Source organism: Hyaena hyaena, unplaced genomic scaffold, assembly GCF_003009895.1.
Source record: "Hyaena hyaena isolate Hyena2069 unplaced genomic scaffold, ASM300989v1 scaffold_154, whole genome shotgun sequence".
Taxonomy (NCBI): Eukaryota; Metazoa; Chordata; class Mammalia; order Carnivora; family Hyaenidae; genus Hyaena; species Hyaena hyaena.
This window is the reverse complement of record NW_024080786.1, coordinates 1,660,663-1,681,827: the sequence shown is the minus strand read 5'-3', so window position 1 is coordinate 1,681,827 and position 21,165 is coordinate 1,660,663. Positions and strand designations below refer to the sequence as shown.

The 21,165-nt window shown below is 39.6% G+C and overlaps 1 protein-coding gene across 4 annotated transcripts in view; it reads right to left on the bottom strand.

The window, feature by feature from the left end:
* Window positions 1-21,165, bottom strand: part of MAP3K20 (mitogen-activated protein kinase kinase kinase 20) — a 187,532-nt gene that overhangs the window by 48,406 nt on the left and 117,961 nt on the right. For all 4 annotated transcript variants that reach the window (XM_039239185.1, XM_039239187.1, XM_039239188.1 and 1 more), the window contains exons 8-10: window positions 18,678-18,764; window positions 12,878-12,952; window positions 7,902-8,008 (exon numbers count right to left, since the gene is read on the bottom strand). In XM_039239185.1, coding sequence (XP_039095116.1) covers window positions 7,902-8,008; window positions 12,878-12,952; window positions 18,678-18,764 — 269 coding nt within the window. The remainder of the gene's footprint in view (window positions 1-7,901; window positions 8,009-12,877; window positions 12,953-18,677; window positions 18,765-21,165) is intronic.

Genomic DNA, 21,165 nt, shown 5'->3' with positions numbered 1-21,165 from the left:
GGCACAGTCAGTTAAGCCTGTGACTCTTGAATTTGGCTCAGGTCATAATCTCATAGTCTGAGATCCAGCCCCACATAAGGCTCCAGATGAACAATGCAGAGCCTGCTAGGGGTTCTCTCCCCCAAACCCACTTACTGCCCTTCCCCTGCTCACACACTCTCCCTCTCAAAAAAAAAAAAAAAAAACCAAAAAACTTAAAAGGCTAAAACTTGCAGTTTTTTCCAGTTTTATTGAGATCTCACTGACATGTATCACTGTGTCAGTTTAAGGTGTACAGCATAATAGTTTGACTTATACATACTGTGAAATAATGACCACTGTAAATTTAGTTAGCATCCATCACCTCATATAAAGCAAAAAAAAATTGTGATGAGAACTCTCTCAAGATGTACTCTCTAAATAACTGTCATGTATATAATACATTAGACTGTAGTCATCATGCTGCACATTCCTTGGACTTATTTATCTTGTAACTAGAAGTTTATATTTCTTATTTTGAGAGAGAACATGCATAAGCAAGTGGGGGAGGGGCAGAGAGAGAGAGAATCCCAAGAACTGAGGAACTGTGAGATCATGACCTGAATGGAAACCAAGAGTCTGACCTTTAACCGAGTGTAAGTTTATAACTTTGACCACCTTCCTCCTATTTGTCTCCACCACCAACTCTGGTAACCATAAATCTGATCCTTTCTTTCTGTGAGTTTGGTAAAACTTAGGCTTCTAAAGCAAACAGGAAACTATCAGAGAGTAAGAAATCTGTCGTAGCCTTAAAAATCTATAGGCGGTTTGTAGTCCGGAAAAAGCAGCTCAAAATACTTCCTAATAAAGCCCTGAAGACCCACTGGAGTAAGAGCCTGAGCTGTGGAGCTGGCGTCCTGGTTTAGCTATTTAATGAATGCTGACATTCAACTCGCCCTTTATGGGTCAGGAAGCACTATTACATGTCTCGTCTCATTCTCATAACAGCCCACGACACCGGTACTCATCCCATGTACAGAGATGGGGAAAACGGTATTCAGGTGAGGTGATCAACTCCCTGTCCCTAGTGAATCCAGGCTGGCCTAATTTCCTGGTTGGGTAACTCAATCGATTGATTAATCTGACCTAGTTTCCTCAGTTGTAGGGGGCGATGATTATCTTACGTCAGGGTTTCCCCGATGGCCTGATCCTAATAACTACCTGGGCAGCTTGTTAAAAGACAGACAAATACGCAACAAAACACAGATTCCTAGGACCCTTCCTCAGAGCTCATGATTCAGTAGGGCCGGGTAGGGACGAGGAATTTCCATTATTTAATAAAAGACCCGGGTAATTTTTATAAATCAGATAAGTGTGGATCAGGTGAACTCTAAGATTCTTTTGAAGTCTAAAGTTCCCTCCTTAGTCTCTATAGGCCAACTAATCTCCCCACTTAGAATATGTCCAGTTCTAGAAATCCATCTTTTATAGAAAATGAACTGTTGATGACATGGCTTAATACAAGCTGTTTTCTTCAACAGGGCGTCACTATGCTCTGAGAGCTGCAAGTTTCTTCCCTTCAGTTTCTGAAAGGCCTGGACACAGTCGACTGGTTATTAGGTGGTAAGTAAGTGCTGCCACAGCGTGGAGCCTGCTTGGGAGTCTCTCTGCCCCTCCCCCACACTCTTGCTCTATGTCTCTCTCTCTCAAACATTAAAAAAAAAAAAGTTCTCGGTATTAATTGGCAACATCTAATACAGGGAACAGCTACTGAGTGGGTCTGGATTTGGGTCCAACACTTGACTTCCCTGGTTGTCTGAAAAGAACCTCAGAGCCATGGAGTTAGCAAGTTAGTATAAAAGCACCTGCCATCAACACTCCATTCCTTTTACTGGTGTCATTTGAAAATTATAGAATATAAGTACAGTCACACTACCTGAAGAAAGGCACCAAAATCAGCAATCTTTCAGAATTAGGACTATCCTCAAGTCCACATTTTATTCCTGATATTTCTGACAAAAAGATGCCCATTCATAAATAAGTGTGTGGGGTTTCTTTCAAATGGAGATTTGAGGGGAAAAAATCAATCTGGAAAACCTTAGGATAAACTTTTTTAACAAGAAGGTGAAAGTGAGCCATCTTGGGGAACTGTTGGGGGCCTCAGAGGGTGACGAGGGGAGGCAGCAGTGCAGGGTACACTCAGTGGCAGGTGGGGGGCCTGGACTGCTGTCTGAGCAGTGCCTCCACCAGGCCACGCCACAGCCCTGCCAGAGAGCATGATCGCACGGATACTCTGTTTGGTCAGGGTAAGCGACCAGCGCATTCAATTTCACTTGTAATTTAAGCCAAGGATTCATCTCAAGTTTCAGCTCTGGGAGCCCACTGTGAGCTTGAGCCCTTCTGGAAAACAGATCAACAGTTAAGTAAGCTGAAAGCTGTGACACAGAAAAACAAACCCGAAATTAAATCTGCTTCCTCAACCCAGCTCCTCAGGCTCAGCACTTCCCAACCCTGCCCCCCACCAAAGCGCCCCACATCTGCAGGGAGCGTGGGAAGTTAGGTGCCATTAAGGATGCCACCCACACAGGAGGGTGGCATAGTGACCCCACTCCCCATGCTGCTCCCCGTGTTGGTAATGGGGTGTTTTGCATCAAATGCATCTGCTGATGCACCTGTATAACCTTCCTATTCTCTAAACATAAGCGTTTGAAAAAGTTTAAGTGTTTTAGGTGATGAAAATGATGGTTTTCCTCTTAACCCAAATCCAACTAAGGTTGACTTCCACTAGTATCAATTTTCCATATGCCAAAAACTGGCAATGAAATGTAATTATCTTTTCAAAGTCAATTTGTAGAAGCAGCCATATTATGTATATGATGATAGACAATATTATTAGTGTTATATATTATTAAATATTAGTGTTATATATTAAATGATTTGTGTTAATATCCAGATCACAAAGATTAAATTTATCTGTTTTTTGTTTTTATTTTTTAATGTTTTTATTTTTGAGAGAGAGAGAGAGAGCACTAACAGGGGATGGGCAGAGAGATAGAGCCTGATTTGGGGCTTGAAGCCATGAGATCATGACCTGAGCTAAAACCGAGTTAGATGCCTAACACACTGAACTACCCAGATGCCCCTGCTTTTTGTTTTTATTTTAATGTTTATTTTTGAGAGCGAGCGAGCAGGCAAGGGGCAGGGGCAGAGAGAGAGGGAGACACAGAATCTGAAACAGGCTCCAGGATCAGAGCTGTCAGCACAGAGCCCAATATGGGGCTTGAGCTCACAAACCGTGAGATCATGACCTGAGCTGAAGTCGGACGCTTAACCGACTGAGCCACCCAGCCACCCGTTTTTTTGCTTTTAACAAGGCGTGCCACGGCAAGAGTATTCTGATCACCAGAGAGAGGAATACAACCAGCTAAGTATTCTGCCAAGAGACATAGATCTGAACACGCCTCACAGTGCCACACAGCTCACTCAGTGCCGATTACCATAAGTCTGTAGACAGTTACATGGGGCAATGAAAACTACAAACATGAGCAACACAGTGATGCATGTCCTGTTATTAATGCTCATGGCTGTTACTGCTAGTAAATTAACAACAGGAGAAACAAGCTGAAGATAGGATGAACAAGGAAATGTCTGACTGTAGATTTCTTTCCTATCATCTATTAGGTCAAAGGAAAGACCATAATTTATTTAAACAAATTTATTTTAATGTTTCTTCATTTTTGGGAGGCAGAGAGAGGAGGAGAGACAGAATCTAAAGCTGTCAGCACAGAGCCCAGCGTGGGACTCGAACCCACGAACTGTGCGATCATGACCTGAGCTGAAGTCAGATGCTTAACTGACTGAGCCACCCAGGCGCCTTGGAAAGAATATAGTTTATATAGTTTTTAATAACCTCGTTTTAAGAAGTTTAAGGGACAGTGGGGTAGCTCATTTGGTTAAGTGTTCAACTCCTGATTTTGGCCCAGGTCATGATCTCACAGTCTCCATGCTGGGTGTGGATCTTGCCTAAGAGTCTTTCTCTCCCTCTCTCTCTGCCCCTCCCCCACTCTCTCTCTCAAAAAACAAAACTAAAAAATAAAATAATAAAAATAATTGTAAGAATAATCATTTAATTTTCTACAACAGGATGTTTCATTTGGTCTATGTGTAAGGAAGCTCTACCACAAGACAAGCATCTGCCAGAAACCCCAGATTTCCTACACATGCTTTCAACCCTGGTCATGTGGTTTCAGACACAAAAGTTGGGGGAAAGAGAACAGCCTGAATGTGTTGTCCTTTGAAATATCCAGATGATGTGACAAAGTATTTGATTCTTTTCATATGTGGCACAGAGTGGGATAGATGTTTTTGCCTTAATCATAACCTAGAACAATCACACTCTCCTGTTTCTCTTTGCTCAAAGGAATCAAGTGAAGTCTGCTGCTCACAACCGGAGGGTATGGCCCTGGCGGGGGTCCGGGAGCAGCACTGCACAGAGCATGTGCCACACACAGCAGGCCAGTGGGACCAGACCACGTGGGCTACGGTACTGGCCTGAGTGTGATCTTGGGCAGGCGACCCAACCTGTCCATGCACCCAATTTCGCATCTAGGTCAGAAGTTAGGATTGCCATGTGGGTTAAAAAAGAGTATCCAGATACAGTATGAGCGTCTTGTGAGAATATAATAAATGACAGTTGTGTGTGTTGTCATTCTAATATTCCCTATGTTTTTAAGCAATTGCCAAGTTCAGTTATAACAGCCCTGCTACTTCTCAGACTGGTTTAAGGATTCAGGTAAAGAAACCTATTCTCTTGCCAGCTCTCAGGAGCAACTAGTTCCTCAAAGAGTCAGGGAGGCAGCCAGCCAGGCAACCGTCTGCTTTTTACTAAGACACCTTAATGTAGTACCAGTGGTATTTCCTTCATCTTTTCATCTTCAAACATTTTTTAAAAACTTATTATTCAGCCATCCAGGTTTGTAGAAAATAAAGATACCCAAATACAAAACACTCTCCCATAATTTAATTATCCAGGGATGACACCGACCTTTTGATACTTTTATGTACACACACCATAGACACATATTTACAGTGCAAAAAAATGGTGTCATTCTAATCATACCGGACCAGAGCCTCTATTTGTAATTCATTTGTCAGATCTGTATTATCATGAATGGCTCCATCTAGTCTGTATATGGAAATAGCATCAGTTTTTAAAACCATGAAAATCACAAAAAGCCAAAAATCTTCTACTGCACTTTATGCCCTTTCTAGTTTACAACGCTGAGTGATGCTGCGATAAGCAGGTGTCCATACATCCCGTACAGCCTTTCATTTCCTCAGGAACGAAGTGGTGGTGGTGGCAGGGTCTGATCTGTACCGCCAGGCTGTCTTCCAAAAGGTAGTAGTTTCACCAGCACTGCACTAGAAAGTTTATAATGCTGGATATTTTCATAATGTAGATTTTTGCCAATCTGATAAATGAATTCTGTTCCCTTAGAGTTACTTGATGGGTATGTGAGGTTACGTATTTTTCATGTGTTTATTGGCCACTTGAGTTCTCCTTTTGTGAAATGCCTTTCATGTCCTTTAGAATGATATAATTAAAATGTGATTTTAAAGGCAGTAACTCTGTCTACCACCACAGTCTTCCAAGTGTGATCTGGGGACCTGTGGGAGCTTTTCAAAGGACTGAAGAGATTAAAGTGGTTTTCAGAACAACATTAAGACATGACGTGCCTCTTTTCTTCTCATTCTCTCACAAGTGCACAGACCCTTCCAGAGGCTTCACGCTATGTGCCAATGCCGCAGGCTGAGTGTAGAGGCAGCATTTATTGTTGCTTCAATGAATCAACAGCTAAATACTTAAATTTTTTCTCAGTTCTAATTCTGAATGTGGTAAATATTGACAGATTCACTGCAACTGAAGCTCTTTGTAATCCTCAATAATTTTTCAGAGTGTAATGGGGTTCTGAGACCAAAAACTTGTGGAACTGCTGAGCCACTGTTTGGGGGAAAGAAGTTAGGGCAGTATGGCATTTGTCCTGGAAGTTTATGGTGGGTATTACTTTTGCCAAAAGGAGGGTTTACGTTTTCATATTGAAGATTTACCAACTCACCCCCCCCCCATTTTCTGATCATTGGCATAGTTTTAATACCATATATCTCAAGGGTATTAACAGTAATTTTTAAATCCCACTAATCTTTTGGATAACAAATGTATCTCCTCAGAAATCCTTTTATTATTTCATCAGACTAGATTTCATGGCCGCAGAATCTCAGATGTTCAGTATTTCTCTGTCATAGCACTGATCAAAGTAGTAATAAAAAGTGGCTTGTGTATCTATGGTTAGTAGTTTGACGCTAGACCCTCTGATCCGTGTGCACTGGGGCTGGTCTGCTCATCACCACAGTGTAATACAAGAGCGCCCTGCCCAGCAGACGTTCCAGGAGTATCCAAATGAATGAATGTGAGGAACACACCTGTCAGTAAGTTAGCTTACATATTTATATTCTCTTGTGGAATATTGTAATGTCTTTTACTATTACTGCCACCATGGTGTTTCCTTCCCCAGATACTGAGCAACTGCTGTGTTCAAGGCCCATTCTAGATGCTGTAGGTATAGTAATAAACAAGAGATTATATGATCCTTTTACATTTCAGCCAGTGAGCTACAGATAATAACAGCAAATTACAGAATTACTTATTAATTCCAATAGCAGCAGAGGGCCTAAAGGAGATGCTCTAGAACCTCATGTGACCTAGGGTCAGAAACACTTCCTTAAGTCCACATTATTCACCCAAGCTGGATGTGGGTGTCAGGTGGTATGCTGCTGAAAGGGATGAGTTTTATACAGAAGAAACTGCATTTGCAAGGACTCTGAACAAGGAAGAAGTATGCATCTGTTGAGGGACCAAAAACCAGAAATTAAGAGGCAGAACTATGCTCTTACGGTAAGGCTGCTGACAGAGTGCATAAGGTCTCTTGAGTCTCGTGCAGGGTTGACTTTTATACTAGAGTAATCCCTTACATGGATTTGAAACAGGAGTGATCTGATTAGATTTGTGCTGATCTCTTACTGTAGGACACAAGTGTTACTTACATGTTTTGTTAAAATTATTTAAGTCCAGAACAAAGCCCCTCATACCTACATTCGGGCAGAGAGTAAGACTTTTGTTTCCCTAAATAAAAATTCATTTAACTCACTGGCCTCCGATAGAGATTTCAAAAGAATAAAAATAAATAAAGTTACTGTAAGACACAATCATTCAGAAAGCCCAAGGAAATGTCTAATAATACGAGTGAACAACTCCATGTTTCCAAGGTGCATGCAGTATGCACTGAGCATCAGCAGGTGGCGTAAGGCGTCACGTTACCGCCATGGCTATCAGGAGCAGAGACAAGTTACTTAAATCTCTGCTGAGTCAGGGAGGAATGTCAGCTCCCAAACATGCTATTTATATAACTGCAGCACGTGACCTGGCTCAACTGTCTCATCCCGGGCTTGCTTCTTCCACTCACTCATTACAATTCTCTCATTAAGTCTGTTTTACACTTGACAAAATTTAGTAGGATTCATAACATCAAAAGTTTTAAAAGTGTTTTTATAGTCTCCCACCTCCTCCATCAACAGATACAGTACTCTGCAAATTCCGAGGCAAACAGTATTTTTATTTTCCACCGCACAGATGCTGAGACTTCCTAACACAGAATGTATAGTAGAAAGAAATGTCTGGTAACTGTCTTCAGTCTCAGAAGATATGATTTCAATAGTCTTTCCAAATACTTGGACATATGCAATGGAGGACTTACTAGATCTCCAAAAAATTTTAACATAAAAAAAAAAAAACTCTAGACCATGATCAAGTTCATTGGTTCTCTTCACAGGAGCTGGCCCTGGTCTTTTAAAGCCAGAGGCCAAGACTTGGTACAAGGCTTACCTACCTCCACTCCGCCTTGTTGTGCAGGAATGAGTTACACTGGTCGGGAAGGCTAGTATCATTTGACATGGACTCCAGAATTGAAATGATTTGCTTGAAAGATGGCCGTTTCTGAAGAAGAGAAAATAATAAACTTGTTGAGACTTACAAAAGCAGGTCTTTAAGAGAAAATCCACAAACACAGAAATAAGCTCGGTGTACTGTAACAAAAGAGCACGCCATGTCCTGACTTAGTCATCCTAACGGTCTGACTGCTCAGGTTTAAGGGAACCATATTCCTTATTTTCAATAAATTGTAAGAATAGACTTGGGTGTCGTTTTTCTATCGTGTGGTCTAAGGCTGGAATAATTACAGTTTTTCTCCAGGTAAGGAAAGTACTAATTCTCTTTTGGGTAGGATTAAGGAGACCTAAAAGAGAAAAGCTAAATCCTTTAAAAATGTATGTGATTCAATGTTTGCACATATAGATGGATTGGGAGGAAGTTAACGGAGGATGATGCAGGAGATGAAGGGGAAAAATAGTTGGGGAGAAGTAAGGAGGCAAACCATGAGAGACTCTTGAATGCTGAGAACTGAGGGCTGGTGGGGGGGAGGAGAAGGGGGGTGATGGGCATGGAGGAAGGCACTTGTTGGGATGAGCACTGGGTGTTATATGGAAACCAACTTGACAGTAAACTAAGGAAGAGAAAAAAAGGTATGCAATTCAGCAAGTTTACTAAAAGTTAATGGTGGAGTCTCGGTGACAGGTCTACTGGTGTTCACCATAAAATTCAATCAACTTTTCTGTATGTTTGAAAATTCTTAAGTGTTGGGGGAGAATCTACCTACTCTGTTAGAACTACTAAAATTTCCTCAACCACTTGCTCAGAGAAAAAGTCCCCAATTTTAAAGTCATTAGAGCTCCATTGTCTACAGTGTTTACTCCACATCATGACTAGTTTTGGAAGTAGGAAGCTCTAAGACAGTTTACTAGTGAAATTTCTTTAGCTAGCAGTAACCGCACTTGTCTGCTGCTTTAAACTGTAGCCAAGGCTGAGACAAAAGGTTAAAACAAAAATGGAGAAAGATAATAAAAGGATGATGCACGTTCTGTCTTCATCATGCCTCATAATTATACCATTTCTGAGCAAATTACAGTTGCAGCAATTAAAACATGCATTTTAATTTAGGAGCACAAAAACAAGAAGGAACAACGTTGAGGTAGCTTGTTCTTAGGACTTGAGTGCTTCCTACCTTAAGAAAGACAATTTTTTCCACTTCTCAGGAATATAAAACTGGGCTATTCATTCTGAATTCTGCCTTCATTGTACTATTTTAAGGGCACGTGTGCCTGTGTGCGTGTGTAAGAAGAGGGCCTAAGTAGCTGAGTGTCACTGATACACACTAAGCCTTGTAATAAGCAACGGAGAGAATGCCTTAAGTAGGAAATTTGAAAAATACTGTCTTCTTTTAACTTTATTCCTGTTTTAATTTCTCTTACCATTTGTCAGGCTGTAAAAGGAAAAATGTTTTAATTGTTTGCACAGGAACTAACTATATAATACAAGATTTCCATTTTGCATGCAAAAGCAGCAAGAGAGGCTAATGAATTTTTAAAGAATATTTTTCCCTACATTTAATCATTCTTGAAATAAAGTAAAACTCTTTTGTAATTAGGTGACAAGTATCCATCAAAAAACCTTAATTTTATAGGTAGCCTATACACTTAGATTAGTGTATACATTAGAGATTAGATATATTAGATATAGAGATTAGAAATTATCAAAGTGAATGTTTAAAAAAGCAATAATGTAGAAATTTGTGGTAATGATAGTTTATGGATATTCTGGTTGCAGAATACAGTATTTAGTCCAGGTTTAGGTCCCGTTAGTATTCACGCAGGTTTTGTTTACATTTAAAAAATTACACCTAGGGCCATTTGTTAAGCATCTATATACATTATTTGTTATCTTCATTTTATAGATAAGGAAAATCTGTCTCAGAAAAGTATGTGTCACACAGGAAGCAAGTTATTAAATCGGGGGCAAGGGTCTTAAACCTTTCAATATGTTTTATCACACAAGAATAAGATACTACTTCCTATCAAACTCAGGGCTATTCTTTTCTTATTTAGAAATGTCAGTTTAGAACTGGAAACTGCCCACCTTCTTTTTCTTTGATAAACTACTTTGAGCACCTGGTGTAAGCCATTGGCATGACTTGACATTTACCTAGTACCAGCTTTCTCTTGTATCCCCTTCCCCCTCCTCATTGCAAAAGAACATTTTTCTACAGGTGAGCTGAATATTTTAATCTAGGTCTTTAAAGCATAAGGGCTGGGGAAAAAAAGGAAAGGTTTATAACCAGTTATGGCTCTATATATGTGCATAGTAGTGACATTAACTTCTGGCTAAATTGCTACACACTTCTGGCCAGAGAACTAAAATGTGCCTTGGTCTGGCTACTTTAGTTAAGACATTGGGCACCTACTTACTAAATGTGTGGAAGGTGCCAAAGGTAGCACTGTGCCCTCAGAGAGACTGCAGTCCATTTAGAAAGAAAAGATACTTTAAAATACATCAGCATAAGGTAAGGCCTTAGCCCAGACTGTGGTTTAGGAAAAGGAGTACTAAGTATGGGCTGCGGTAAACAGAAGAGGCAGGGAGGGCTTGATGAAGTAATGCGGGGAGGAAAGGAAAGGGGAGGGCGGTGTGGAAGCTGTGGCTGGAGATGAGCCCCGAGAGCTGGACGCGTGGGCCACAGCTGTGTGTGTACTGAAATAGAGGGGAATGTATTAGTTGTCTCAGAATAAAATGCCTTGAATTTAGGAAATAAAAATCAGTCTGAAGCTTTATACTTCACCTGGCTAGAACACAAGACTCCTCTCCTTCTAAAGAAGGGTAAGCTGTCTACGTGTTAAAGACATGCCAATTCGATGGCATCAACACCAGGCCGGATGTCCTTCCTGTATTAGGTGTTTACACTATCCTTTCATTAGTGCACCAAAATGTGTATTCTTAAAGTTTTAATTACTGAAATACAGAGCTTTCGATTAAGAGATTCAAAACCTGCTTTGCATACTGAAATATAACTGCAATTATAGAGATCTAGTTGCATCAATCTAATTCAATGCAAATAATTTCAAGTAAAATTTTTATTTAAGTATCAGAGAAAAATACTGCCAAAATGACTATATATGCCACAATGGACATGTAACTGGTAGAGTGTGGAAAAGGTAGTATGATAGCATTAAAAATATATATGTTCTAGAGTGAACTTGGAAATAGCTGCTTATGTTTTCTACTGGATTAGCTGCAAAGTGCAGGCATTCCTCTTAGTGCTCCAAAACCCCATATTCTGCAAACAGAGGCAGGGCAGACCATTTTAAACCTATGCAACTTTGTCACAGAATACTAATAAAAACAATCGTACTAAAAACTATCATACTAATAAAAATGGAATTTTTTAAATGTTCTTTAATAAAAAACAATACCAAGATTCTCCTTTTAAAAGGGGTGAAGGTGGTTTGATGAACAGGAGTGAAAGAGAACATTGAAGTTGGTGGTTACCAGGGCAGAGGGGACAGGCACAAGTCTGGGAAGACCCAACCACAAACTCCTCAGCGACAGAGCGCGGCAGCCCAGCCCGGCAGCATGTGAGCAGAGGCGCCTCACACGTTCGTGTCCCTTGCTGCCCAGCTGGTTGCGCCGCTGTGCAAACTGTAGTCGGTGTCACGCTGTTCTGACCTGATGGTGTGATGGTGTGGGGTGACGGGCTAGGTAACAAGTATGACTCAGCATGAAGTCTGTGCTACGTGATCATGGTCCTCAGACTTAGCAGTGGTTTGGGCATTGTTCGCACTAGAGAAACACGCTACAGAACAGACTGTGTGTTCTTCCTGCGGGCCAGACTGGAACGGAGTTTAAATTAAGGAAGAAATTCCATTCTTAAGTCTTTGTTTTTAGATCTCTGTTTAAAAAGTCAGTTTGCAGTAGATTTCAATGAAAAAGTGGACACGTTTGAACTATAAAATGAGTTCCTTTCTTGAGTCTATCTCTTCATTGTTTGATCTGTGAGGATCTTTTTTTACTTTCTAACATTTTAGTATGAAAAATTACAAACATATACAAATGCAGAGAGAACAATGTAACAAACTTCCATATACCTATCACTCGGCTTCAAAAATTATCATGGCCAGTCTTGTTTAATCTACATTGCAATCTATTTCCTTTCACTTTATTTTGAAGCAAACCCAAGACTCGCCTATCATTTTATCTATAAATATTTCCGTATGTATGTGAGAGTCTTTTAAAAAGATCTTTGCAGGGAAAGGAAATGGGCCTTTATGCTCAAATGTGATAACCACATGAAAGTCTACATTTTGGAATGTCTCCAACTGTATTGTGACAACTTAAAAAACATCATGAAATCTGGACAAGGAGAACATACCACGTTTCCCTAGAAGTGCTACTTTTGCCTGGCCATTGGTTCAGACTGCTTGGGTTCACTCTCCAGTCTCACCATGTACTAACCTGTGGCCTGAAGCATTACTTACCTTCTGTGTGCCTGAACAACTCACCTGTAAAACGAGGGTAATAACACAACCTATTTCATAAAGGCATTCAGAGGAACAAATGAGTGAATGTACATAAAGTGCTCGGAGCAGTGCCGGGCAGACAATGAGCCCTGTGTGCTAGCCATTTTTATCACATGAAAGTGCAATACTTATTATTAAAGGTTAAAAACAAAGGAATGCAATTCTTTCCATTGAGCCAAGAGTGCCAGAATGCTGTCAGAAAGAGCCAGGAATGAGTTTCTAAGGATCAAGAGGAGCAGGTATCAACGGAAAGCCTTAACAGTCCACCCAGGACTCACAGAAGCAGCAATCCGGCCTTGCTTTGTGATGAGTCTTATTACCCCACGTTTTAAAAACTCAAAGACAAGCAAACAAGTGAAATTTCAGAATTCTGAGTGACGACCAAAAGAATATTTATATATACCTTGGCATCAGCTTCCCAACACTGACGTAACAGCTCAGCAAAACTTCTGGGGCAGCTGCTTGGAATGGTCAACCTCTACCACAGAGAAAGGAAAAACAACACAAGGATTGACTCGTTAAGGTAAGCAAATGCTGCAAGGTCATAAGAGTTAATTTAAGAACACAAATTAGTCATTAAATTTAAAACTTCCATTGACTGATACATGGCAGGTGAGAATTTATGTTTAGATTCCTAATATCTAATCTCTACAGACACTTGGGCTACTTTTCTTCCAAAATGGTATCCAAGGGGATGGAGAAGTTGGGTTCAGCACAACAAAGGCAACAAAACCGAGACTCAAGTCTAAAGGTAACTGTAATAGGGAGGAGCAGAAATCTGCACTGTAAAACCACAAATCTATCACCGTCCTTTCTCAGGTAACTATGAAACCTGCAGACGCGTCAGGCAGCCAGAAAACCAGCTCAGCTCCGGCAGGAGGCGTCCAACCCTGAACGCATCTTCTGTAGAGGCCGTCAAGGAGAGAATTTTAAAGAAGTGCGCCTTTCCTCATCAGCAAAGAAGATATTCTGAATGTTAGGACTCCTTATGGGTAAAGCGCAGGGATTGGATACAACAAAGATGATCATGTGAGGATCAGTCCTGTCCCAACCTTTTACACAAGTGGTTCTCTAGAACTTGCCATGTTCCTGGAGGCTCTCTCAAGATCTGCAGAGGCATTTCTGTTTGTTTTAAAGATCGGAGGGCGGCACCTGTTGTGGGTCAAGAATGCTAGACATCCTTCACTGTGCTGTAAATCCCTGATTAAGTGCTCCCTTGTGCTCCACCAAACTCCAGATGCCCCAGGTGCAAACAAGGTTTATCATTTTCTGACCCTAGACTCTCTCTTGGATTTATAAGCAAACACAAAGTATTTTTTGAGCAGTTTTAAAACCCAATGAACTAAGAATGCACCTACTGAATAAGACAAATCAAGGGCAGATTGATCTTTGCAGTACTCATAACCTTCCCGAGATTTTTGGAAAATGTCACCTACAACAGCAGCGCTCAAGCTGCTGGAATCACTGATACAGTTCAGCTCGATTCCGAATGTGTAGCTGTTGTATCCTACTTACCAGTAGGGACAAGCACTAAAATTGTTCCACTCGCCCCTCTGCTGTGGCCATGCTTGTGCATTTATACACTGCAATACATTTGTCATGAATTTGTTACAATTAGAGCATTATGTTAACTTTAAAATATGATGTGTATAATGGGTAGCTGCACTACCTCTGAATTTCATTTCAGGAAAGTAGAGACAGCATTAACAGGGTTGTTATCAAAAGAGCCCTGCGTGTGAGTTGAGAACCGCTGCACTAAGAAGTACCAAGATTTACTCCAAGTATTGTTTACTTAAGGGGTTTTGCAAATAAAAAACTTAAACTGAATTCATTTGGATTTGGGGGAGGCTGTGTATAAAAGTAGAAAAAGTTGTCCTGACACGAAAACAGATGGTCTATATTTTGAATTACAGATAACCTTAAAATAAAAATAAACCAAAATAAAACCTTAAAGTTTTAAACAACCCTCTCCAAGTTAAAGCTATGCTAAACATTTTTAATAACTGATTACACAAAACAGAGAGTATAATAACACGTACTCTTATTTCACTGCAGTATATAGTAAACTGTATTCCTATTTTACTGGAAATCTTTTGATGAAGATCAAAAGGAAAATCGGGTGTTTACTTGAAAAAAATATATATATATAAGATGGCGGGTTGAGAGTGGCAACTAAGGAAAACAGAAAGTGACTGCAATTATCCAGCTGAATCTACTCCATGGCAAAATAATTTCTCATAAAAGGTAACATTTTCAATATAATTTTCTCACATTTTTCTAAGAACAGAAATGTGACCTGTACGAATATGGATGTTAATCTTTTCTGTCGTCTTTTTTCACTGAAAAACTTTTTAGCTCCTGCATCTGAGACATTATGAAAGAAGACATAAGTTATCTGATATGGTCAAATATCAAATTCAAACTCAGACGCTAATGTAAGGGGTTGTTTTGGGGCATTAAAAAGCACTTTAAAAATAAAAATATAAAGTAGTCTAAAAGAGAATCCAAAGTATTTAAGTCCTGACACCAAACTGTGGGTATTCCTACTGCATTAAAACATCCTGAAATGACCAGAATATTAGCAACAGATTTGCAACACTGTAAAACTTAAAAGACCTCAAAAATTTCCAATTTAAGATTAAAATATTTCCCAAATACTAAGGAATGACATTTTTTAAAGATAATATTCTTTTGTGCACCATTTTCTACATAAGATGCAAAAAATTACTCTCAATTTTTTAAAAATCTTTTTCTAAAATACAGTCAACAATGGATTAAGCCTTTTGAGGATTTCTATTAAGAATAGTAGTTTTGCTACTTAGAACAAAACACATTTTATATGAGAATCTAAGTACTTATTTACTGTAAAGGTAGAAATTATGCTGCCAGAATATTCTGAATGACCACTAATTGAGTTTTATGGAAATAACAAAGGCAAACATACATGTCTATAAGAATTACAAAATTTATTAGCAAGGCCCTCCTAATTTCAGGACTTCTGTAAAGATTCACTGTTTGCTTTAACAGTGTTTTATGTTTCTAGTTTTAATAGGATTTAATATTAGGAAAAATTGTTTGAAGGCCTTATTTTGTTATTCAGCACTTAGAAACAAAGACCTTCAGATATTTTTAGAAAGTATTCTTTCTACAGATCCAAAAAGCAGTCCTAAATGGTAAAACTAAATATGGTCTAGAATCTAATTAAGAGTAAAGTATCAACGTCAACTTTCTGGTTTGGGCACGAGCCTACGCCTGTATCTCACCAGAGGGGGAAGCTGGGTGAAGGATACACAGAATGCCTTCTAATTCTTACTGTGAGTCTATGATTTCAACATAAAAAAGTTAGAAAAGGCAACTCTAATATTTGGATATAGGTGCATTCTAGGGTGAGTGGCTTACATCTTAAGTGCCTCCTTAAGTATAAACACATCATTCTTAAAAAAAAATTTTTTTTTACATTTATTTACTTCTGAGAGACAGAGAGAGGCAGAGCACAAGTGGGGGAGGGGCAGAGAGCGAATGAGACACAGAATCCCAAGCAGGCTCCAGGCTCTGAGCTGTCAGCACAGAGCCCAATGCGGGGCTCGAACCCACGAACCATGAGATCATGACCTGAGCCAAAGCTGGACACTTAACTGACTGAGCCACCCAGGCGCCCCAACACATCATTCTTTACTTAAATGAGGCCTGTTAAAAAAAAAAATACAACTTGCTCTTTTCAAGTACCCAAGGTATTCCAAACTAAAAATAAATGAAATCAAATAATGAGAAGTTGAAAGGATTTTGGAAATTATATTTAAATCAAAGTCTCAATTTTAATATGAAATGAAATAAATCCTTAGCAAAATTTTCTAAAGTTTTTATTTAAATCCCATCCAGGTAGTTAACGTATAGCATACTATTAGTTTCAGGTAGGATTTAGTGATTCAGCACTTACATAGAACACCTGGTGCTCATCACAAGAAGCGGCCTCCTTAATATCCATCACCTGTGTGGCCCATCCTCTCCTCCAGCAACCCTCAGCGTGCTCTCTACAGTTGAGAACTGGCAATTATTTTTAATGTTATGTCAATAGAATCAGTTTTGGTGATAAGTGTCTACGTTTATGAGATGAAATGAAGACTCCTTCATGAATGAGGACAATGGAAATTACAGCTGAACTTCCGTAGTTTTGACAAATATGTAGGATTAGAGTAGACAGATCCTCCTAATACCCAATTTTCCTTAAGTTTAGTGGAAAGTTGAGAAAACTTGTCTCGGCGTATGGGGGTTCTTTCCACTTGCTGTTCTATGTATAGAATGGGAGGGATCTGAGGAGTCTCCACCCGTTATTAGCTGGCATCGTGTCACACCATGGATAAAACAGTGCAGTCTACTCTAGGGAGTCCCTCAGGGAAAGGGGGGAGATAGCCTCCTTCTGTACATGTTGGGGAGACTGTGAAGATTATGGGCGGCTCTCAGCCCTCAGGCCAGCTATCCAAAGGCAGTTTCTAAATCCATTTTTCTCATCAGCTTTAATAATCCTTGATGGAGATTCCAATGTTTTAAAAAGTGCTTCAGATTCATACCTCTTCTGCCATCCTTTAGATGAAATACTATTTTTAAATATTAATTAGTTTTTCTTATATATTTAGAGGGCCCAGTTGGCTTTTAAAAAACTTAATTCTAGTTTATCTTGGAACCACGTAGAGGGAAATAAATTACATTGAGTGTTCTGCTCCAAAGTCAACATCGGGTCAATAATTTTCTTCACTCTCATTTGCAACCCCAGAACCAAACATCTAATCACCTCACTGGCAAAAGAAACAGAACAGAGACAAATGGGTTCTCCTATCATGAAAATATCAGTTATTCTATGTACGAGGTCTGATTTAATAGCACACCAGGAATAACCATGACATTTAATTAAAACAGAACAGCTCCTGTGAAATGCTGAGCAAGACACGTTCTTGAATATAACTCCTTTTCCTTTTTCTTAAATTGGCAGCTCTCTCTCGTCAAGTTCAGCTATCATGAACATTTCATCTGTTCTCAATAGCTCAGGAAGACAAATTAATAAGGTAGCTGGGTTATGTGATCTAAACTATGGAAACTTGGTTTCTCTTCGTCAATAGCAGCTTTTTGGTTAATCTAGTCTGTTCCTGCACTCACATGGGGAGCAAATCAATCCAATTCTTTTAAAGCATTAAAAAGGGAATATCTCTATACAGTCACCTTTTTGCAAATTATTTTACCCTAAGAGTACACTCTTACCTTCTGTGAAGGGCACAGATAAGGTCTGGGAATGAAGGTTTGTGAAATAAGGTGGTTTTGCATTGCAAAGACAACTGCATGCTTCCATTACTTGATCTAAGTTCTCCTAGTACCTTGATATTGGACGCTTCATCCTTATGCTGAGGATTTCCATGCCTGTGCATTTCAGTCACAATTTTAAACCTTTCAAAATGTAGTTGCTCTCTTTGATATGAATGTACCACGTTCTCTGATGTAGGCTCATAGGTCCAACTAACTGAAAGCCTCAATTTGTGGGAAGAAGAAAAGCGAGGCTGGGGACACAGCACAAACGGTGTTTACGCCACTGAAGTTCTTTTGAAATGGAAAGGCTCTGCATGAAGAAGGGAACAGTTATGCCACTGCCTCGCCAATTCCAGTGAGGAGCTCATCTTCAATGTAGTGTTCAACGTAGGTGGCAAAACTGTAATTTTTCCCTTTTTTGAAACTATTTTTTCTTCTTTTATTTTTGAAATTCTCATCTAAGCGACAGTTTCTTGTACTATAGTGACTCCTGCTGGGAGAGGTAAGTTGAAGTAGCTGAAGGTCTCTTACAGATATATCAACTCCCGGCCAGTAAAAAAGATGTCCTAAACGCAGGAGATGGAGTTAAACTGTTCCCCTACCTTGGACGCAATGGCTTCTTTCATCACTAAGAACAAACCCCCAGGTTTTACAATTGAGACTGAGAAACTAGTACAGTACTTGTACAATTTTTGATCTACAGCATCACGACGTGAAGCTGCAACAATTAGATGTAAAGGGTCCATTCATGAGGAATAACATCACTTTGACCCTTTGTGTTAGCTCCTACTGCTAATCTTTCCATAAGCGTGAACTTACTTTCAATTTGAAGAAGATGAAAAAGTCTTTTGCAAAACCCCAATACTGTTTTCTGATCTATGTACCTGAATGGAGAATCGTAGTCTTACCTCGTTTTTTTCCACTACAAGCCAAGCTACTTGTAATCCTTCCAAACCTTTAAAGGGGACCTCCCTTGTTAGCATCTCCCAGAGAACCTGGAACAAAAAGAAAATGGAATTTTTATTCTTGTACTTTATATTTTTGGTGTATTACTGAAACTTTATCTAACATTTAACTGTATCCAATTACCAGGCAAAAACCAACTCCACCTGTAGAAACTTGCACAAAACATATATATTCATATACACACACACACAAACAATATATATATATATATGCTTTTATATATACACATATACACACATTTTTAATTCATTTTTATAAAGAAAAAAGCTAGTTTAGAAATCAGAACATTTAGAGCCAGACTTAAAATTTTATGAAACCAATGGGCCTACATAATTTATCTTGTAAGTTACGAGAATTCTTACAGATTCCCACAAATCAGATTTTATATTTTGTTAGTCAAACTCTTTCCACCTTCAACTGCCGATAAATTTCTCCATAAGACAATAACTGGGAATTCAACTGTATTTTTAAAGGTTCAGTAATGGTCTGATAAAAAAAAAAAAATAGCCCTAAATCCAAATCACTGGCTAAGCCCTTTACCCCATAATAGTAGGTACTTGGCAAAACTGTAACATTTAAATTTTGTGTTTTTGGAGAAAGCTCTCTCATAATGAGTCACTCTAAGGAATTTTCTTCCACCTATAACATCATTTATCATATATTCTAAAATGTAATAAATACTTTATGTTCATACGTATAGGATGAGTGTGTGTGCGTGTATGTATATATATGAATTTATGTGTGTGTTCATCTCTCTGCAATCTGTGAGTTCAACATGATTAATAAATCTGTACTGGAATGCCCAAAGAAAGCAAACTGATGCTGGGAATGCTAAAAACAGCCAATGTTTTGGGTTTCATTTAAAATACTAAGTAACGGAGACTTGTATATTCAGGTAACTTTCTCCATTTACACAAATGAGCATCAAAATCTGAGTCTACCAACATTTGGTGACATGCAAAAAACAATTATAATTTTATCAGTAATCATCATGACCACCACTATCACTTATTGAGCGATCATGTTTCAGATGCTCTGTTGAACCCTTTACACGTGTTACCATGATTAACATAAATCCCATCGAATAGATATTATCCTCATCTTGTAGATGAGGAAACTAAGGCCTAAGAAAGTTAAACTTGCCCAAAGACACCCTGCTATCAAGGGGCAGAACAGAATATGAACTTGCTGCCTTGCCCTGAAGGTCAAGCTCTTAACCTGACGCAACCCTAGAGAAGAGAAGGCTGCAGTATGAGAGAGAATGTGACAAGCCATGTTGCAGGTGTGGACCCATGGCAGAGAGGAGAAGTAAATGAATTCGGTTTTAATTTATGTTTCTCTTGTTCTAAAAACAAAAACAAAAAAGCCGTCTCTAAGTAAGAATGTTGACTGAGGACCTCTACTCTATTCAAGCAGGTCCCACAAACCTTTTAACTCTATATATCCACTGTTTCCTCAGCCAGTGCTCAGTCATATTCGAATCAGAATGTGTTAAATGAACTCCAGCTAATATGAAGATAATTGGCAGGAAAATCAGGGAAATCGGCAGATGCTGCTCAAGCAGGAGAAAAAAAATTCACTGCAGCCTCTTTGGGCTTTTAATCAAGTGTGTAAGGTACTTCTTTAGAAGAGCTGCTGAATAATTCTATTTGAGTCGCAGAAGTGATTAGGAAAAGGTAAGGGGCATCCCAGAAGGGGCCGAGTCTTGCCAAGCACTGTAAGTAAAGGAAGCTGAGGAGGACCAGAACAGGTATGCAATCACCCCTGGGACCCCGCCTGCACAGGGGAAGGGGACAAGCAGGAAATGAAGCCCCTCCATTCAGTGCCATTACCACTCCATTGGTGTTGAGGTTGCAGAGGGGAAGGGATATGAATAGCAAGTAAATGGAAGGATTTCGCCTTCTTCAGGAGAAGGGTGCAGTGAACCAACTTCAAATAAATCAAGTGGTCCAGACCCAAAATGTCCAGGTAAGCAGTCTTGCACCCCATTTTCTGAGCGTGGCCTGCACGCACAACCCATTGCACAGGGGCACATGTGAAGGTTAACTGGGTTGTATGAGGTAAAATGCAAAACCAAGAGCTTGGGAAATAATACAGAAAAAGATCTCTGTGCTTCTTTGTTCCAAAATATTTAGTTGGAAAATAGCCAAAATCTACAAAGATCTGAGTTGTGTTTCTTCCAAAAGTTCTAACACTAGAAACATAAGAGTTTCATTCTAGCCCCTCTCTGTATCTCGGAAGCGCTCTTGCAGCTGAGGGTCCTCGTGACAGCCATACACGTGTGGGATACGGACAGGGCGCCGTGAGCCGCTGGGCTCTTTAGGTGAAGTCCGCCACCAGCACCTGCCACAATGCACTGTCACTAATTCACCAGGTGTAGGAATGTATCAAAACATTGGTGCTATGATATAGGACAACAGCTGTTTCTAC